The sequence below is a fragment of the Mastomys coucha genome, unplaced genomic scaffold, assembly GCF_008632895.1.
Source record: "Mastomys coucha isolate ucsf_1 unplaced genomic scaffold, UCSF_Mcou_1 pScaffold16, whole genome shotgun sequence".
Taxonomy (NCBI): Eukaryota; Metazoa; Chordata; class Mammalia; order Rodentia; family Muridae; genus Mastomys; species Mastomys coucha.
The window spans coordinates 55,399,877-55,405,281 of NW_022196898.1; the positions used below are offsets into that span (position 1 = coordinate 55,399,877).

General features: G+C 52.1%; 1 protein-coding gene across 1 annotated transcript in view; it reads right to left on the bottom strand.

The window, feature by feature from the left end:
• The window catches only part of Rbm15 (RNA binding motif protein 15), an 8,278-nt gene extending 3,779 nt beyond the window's left edge, over positions 1-4,499 (bottom strand). Inside the window, exon 1 of the mRNA XM_031375128.1 lies at positions 754-4,499. Coding sequence (XP_031230988.1) covers positions 754-3,619 — 2,866 coding nt within the window. The 5' untranslated portion in view covers positions 3,620-4,499. The remainder of the gene's footprint in view (positions 1-753) is intronic.
• Between the last annotated feature and the right edge of the window lie 906 nt (positions 4,500-5,405).

Below are 5,405 nucleotides of genomic sequence, written 5' to 3' on the forward strand. Positions count from 1 at the left end.
AAGTATGCACAATAGAGCTGTATTAGCGACACCTCTCAGTCAATAAGAACACTATTGTGCACCTACCTTACCAACAAATTCTCATTTTAAAAGCAATTACTCATTTCTTACATACCAGTTTAAGATGTAAATGGTTTATAACACAAGCCTCAACTTTTACCAATTACTACTACAAACATGGGATACAAAACTCAAAACTAATGATATAAATGTTAAAGCAAACTTTCTGGGAATAAACTATGTATTTAAAGAAATACTCAAACACCTGATTTAAATAATTGGACTTTGCAACACCTGATCAAATTTTAGTCACACAATGCTTCTAGTTTGAATTACCTATGCACCAACCAAATCATTTTCAGTACAGAGTAAATATATCACAAGGTTCTTTTCTCCAAATTATGATTTTAAAAATTGTGGGTTTTATCATTTTGAGGATTTAAAAAAAAAAAAAAAAACCTCAAGATTGAAAAAGGAAAAAATAAAAAACCTAAAGAAAAAGGAAAATTATGAGGGTAAGAACTCCTAATTAAAGCAATCTATCTTCCTGCTACCTTCAGGGCATCCCTTTCACTTAATAACTAAACTGCTCCAATATCTATTTTAAGGAGGTTTACAAAAATATATATATAAAAAAACCAACTAAACTAATTGAAAGAAATTTTCATCTGATGCTATATCCCATTACACATCACAAAACAAGGAACCATGTCAAGTAGTAAATACAAGTTACACATGGACTTTAGGACGCACCACGGACAATGATCATGACCAGGTAATCTTCTTCAGATTTGGCCAGTGCCTTGGCAGGGGAATCCAGGAACTGCTGAGAGAACTCACAAGGTGGGAAGGCATGAAGAACCCCGGTGTTTTCCTTGTCTTTATTACCTCCCACAGGGAGGCTGATGACCCCAGCTGCCTGCTTTTGCTTTAAATAGGACACAAGGTTCCTAAGTGGCCTCTGAGTAGAGGCGGCAGTGTCTGATGTGGCTGAGGAAGAGGAGGATCGGCTGTCAGAACTTCCAGGTACAGCCAGAAGAATGGCATAGCCATTAGGCCCTGCCACTTTGATGCGACGAGTTACTTCATCCAACTTGGGCTGGTCCAAACGGAGCCGCTGAGTGATCTTGAGCTGGGCTACTTTGCCTCCAGTTGAGCCCTCCACAAGTAGACTGCTAGCAACTTGGAGGTCACCCTGCAATAGATGCATGTTGGAAGGGAAGTTGCTGTTCTTCAGTAGAAGCATGCCCTGCCAAGCCAAACAGAGTTTGGGAGAGGATGCTGCCACAGGAGCTGTCCCTCCATCCTGCTTCTGGGAAGGTGGCTTCTGCTTTGATGAAGAGGTGCTGGCACTGGGTGCATTGCCATCAGATCGGTCTTCCTTTTTCAGAGGGTTCTTTCCCTCTGTGGGGGCAGCTGTCCGGTGCTTCCTATCCCGTTCGGCTGATGCAGAGTTTTTACGGTCTCGCTTGTCGCTCTGGCTCTTCTCCAAACTGCCCCGTCTATCTCTGACTGGGGAAGGCCTTTCCAAAAGTAAAAGACGAGATGATCGATCATTGTCACTGTTGTAGCGATCTCTGTTACTGCTCAGTTCTGGACTTCGGTCAGGAGAAGGAGTGCAGTGTCGCTGTTTTCGAGGCCGGTCACTCTCTGGTGATCTATCAAGATGGCGTCCTCCACTCTCCTCAGGCAGCCTTCGCTTCCTTGGCTGGTCCCTGCTGCTGGGCAAGTCCCGATCACCTCTGTCCCTGTCCAAGGACCAGCCATCCCTCCTTCGATCCAAGCTATCCAGTGGCTCATAAGCAGTAACAGCACTAGTTGCAGCACGAGCACTGCGTTCTCGAACCGGTGGAGGGGGTGGCACCCAGTCAGAATCAGGATAAAGGTCCCTATCACGATCTCTGTATAGTAAGGGTGGTGTCCTGTCCCGAGCACTCCTCAAAGGGTCAGGCGCTCGATGTCCAAAAGTATCTGTCACTAGTTCATAATGGGTCAAGGGCAGAGGCTGAAGATATTGCTGCTGGTAACGATGTTCTGTGTCTGCAAAGTCTACCCTAAGGCGACGATCTGGGCCACCAAGTGGGAATCCACGCATATGGGTCCAGGCAGCATGAGCTGCATCCAAGCTTTCATACTGTATATATGCCCAGCTGTCACCTTTCCGGTAGTCTATGGTTCGAATGGTGCCAAATCGATCAAATTCTCGCGCCAGGGCAGCAAGAGGCACCCAAGGTCCCAGACCACCCACCCAAAGTCGGGTAGTGGGTGTGGCTTTACCATAACCAATCTTGATTGGATTCCGAATTATAATTTTGCCAGACATTGCTAGTTTGGCCCTGTGAGACATGTCTAGATTCTCAAATTTGAGGAAGCCATAGGTACTGGTCTGGCCACGAGAAGGCCTCTTAATGTCCACTTCTGTGATGACTCCAAAACGATCAAAAGCCCTTCTGAGATCATTTTCTGTCACAGTGATATCTAAGTTGCCCAAGAAAAGTGTCCGGTTGGCACGCTGATCATCCTCAGGTGATATCTCGTCCACTTCTCGGAAAGGAGCAGCACCCGCTCCGGCTCCCACCCTCGGCTCAAGACTGTACGCTGGGCGCACTCTGTCATAGAACGGATAGTCTCGTTCTCTTTCCAGCTCTCGGGGCAATGGTGGCGGGGGTGGCGGAGGCAGGCGGCCAAGAGCCAACTGCTGCAACCGGTAGTCTCTGTATCCCAAAGCAGCGCCGCCAGGAGAAAGCGATCTCTGACCTCCACCTCCTCCAGGGGCGTGCCTGTGGCTACCCACAGAGGTTCCCACCACGCTGGACGACGGGGCGTAAGCATCTTTGTCTAACGGGGAGCGGCTGCGGCGCCGGCTCACGTACACGGCTTCTATCTTCAGAGGCCGGTCGTAGAGCACCAGGCGGCCTCTGGCATGCTTGGCCGCCCTCGCGTCCTCTGGCCTCCGGAAGTTCACGAAAGCCACCCGCTCGTCCCCGCTGCCAGCACCTGAGAGGTGACTGATCTTGACACTTACGTCGCCGAAGCGCTTGAACTCGTGGAACAGTCCGTCCTCCACCGCTTCGTCACTCAGCTGGGACCCCAGTTCGCTTATCTTCAGGGTCTTGTACTCCACGCCGTCCCCGCCGCCAGGCGCGGAGGAGGCGGCCCCCGAGGAACGTGACTCCCCGCCTCCGCCCCGGGAGCTGCTGCGCGACTCGCCCCCGCCGGAGGAATTTTTGGTGCTCGGGGAGCTGTAGCTGTGCAAGCGGCTGCTGGAGCTGCCCCCGCCAGTCTCATACTCGCGGCTGCCGCCTCGGCTGCTGGACTTGTCCAGGTGAAGGCTCCGCCGCGACCCGCCGCTGTCCGTCTTGCCGCTGCTGCTCCCATTGCTGCCGCCGGTGCCCCCTAACTTCTTGCTCCGTTCCCCGCGAGAACTGGAGTCTTCGCCGCCACGGGAGCGCTTGGGCTTGACCGGCGAGCGCTCCTTTCCTTTCATTGTGGAGGGTCGCCGGAGGTCGTCTCTGCGGAGCTGACTAACCCGCCACCCCGCGCTCGTTTCACACAGCGGACTCGCACGCCGCCATCTTGGACTCCGCCGCGGCAAAGGCTCCCGCCCCGCAGACCTCATTGGTCCATTAATTCACTCTTCAGCCTTCTCATTGGAAAAGCTATTTGTCCGTCTTTACATCTCCCCGCGCTCCGGGAAGGCGTCCGCCCCGACGCTGTTATTGGGTTCCCAACGCCCTAATCCCAGTACCTCATTGGTTCTAGTCGTTGTCTATCTTAACGGTTCCTCGCGCCAGGCCGTAGCTCCGCCCCTCGCACTTCACGGTCACCTGACCCAAAGCCTAGAAGCGTTGATTGGACGAAAAGTCTGCCCTGTAACGGTACTTCTTGCCGGGCGAAAGCAGCGATCCCACCTTCTCTTCCCTTTCATTGGTTTGTGGCCACGTCCTTTAAATCACGACTTGGGTAGTCTGGACATCAGTTCAGGCGTTTTTCCCTGAGAACTTGGCTCTCTCCGGTCTCGCGAGAGACAAAGAGCTCGCTCGCTCACTCGCTCGCTCTCTTTCGACCCCAGTCTTCCAACTTCTCCGGCGGCCGAGGGAAGTTTAAATCTGATTGGACGCTGACGAGGAAAACGATTGGACAGAAGCGCTGTCCGTCACGCACTTAAAGGAGTAGGCCCCCTCAACTGAGGAGTCTGAAGGTGAAAGACTAGACCACGCGCTTGCTGTGCGACGTCACTTTGCTGTCGCGAGATGGTGACAGTGAGTCAGGCCCGCCTCCCCGCGCTTTCGGCGTTCTCTTAAACATTTGTTAGGTGCTACGGCGTACTTGCCTGCGCTTCGGTCCTTCGAGTCTGGAACTTGCGGGCCCCGCACTGTCCTGCCTGGGCGGGACAATGAGCGCGGTGGTCCTTCCGGCTGCTGGCCCTCGATCCGCTTAGGCAGCTGTCCCGGGAAGTCCAGCCGACACCATCTTAGTTAGCAGCCTGAAAAAGCCCCACCCCCGTGCGCGAGAAAACGCCTTTCCCGGTCTGTGCGGCTGGCTGGGGCGGTGAGTTCAGGGTTCACTGAGCCTCGGGTCACGCTGACGCCGCCCTGGGCGGTCCCGAGTCACTGCCCGCCCGCGGACATAGGAAACTGCGCCGCGGAGTTTCCTATGGCCAGTGTCAGTGGCCGCCTTAGGGCCCCGCGGTAACCTGTGCTCCCGGCCTGCTGACTGGTCTGGTCCCATCTGCAGGACCACTTGCAGACCTTTTTTGCTTCCTGTTTTACGTTGTGAATCCGTGATAAGGTTTGCACTTATAAAAGACTTGTGAAACATAATATAGCTGTGCTTATCTTTGCTATGTAACGCTTCTCACTGTGCGGACACTACATTTATCTCGTTTCTTGGACCTCAGCTCTCCGAGTAATTCTTACTAGGATCCAGTAACATGGCCACCTTGCCCCCCTCCTATATCCACCTCCTTGACACCTTTAACCGTGATTCACGTCTAAACGCCTCCCAGTCCCCCACCTTGGCGACTCCTTGCATCTGTATCGAGTCTCGTAAGCTTGTATAATAACTGGTGATCATGAGATTAGATGGGCAGTCTATCTATACCACTGGTGTTTACCAAAAATGTACCTGGAGAAATTAGAAAGATTTTGGTATTCACGTCTTTTTTTGTTTGTTTGTTTGTTTGTTTTTTGTTTAGTCTTAGAAGATGTGAATACTGGCCCGGCAGTGGTGGTACACACCTTTAGTCCCAGCACTTGGGAGGCAGAGGCAGGCAGATTTCTAAGTTGGAAGCCAGCCTAGTCTACAGAGTGAGTTCCAGGACAGCCAGGGCTACAAAGAGAAACCCTGTCTCGAAAAACAACAATAACATAAGACTAAGTAGAGAATGTGTTTCAAAACTGGAC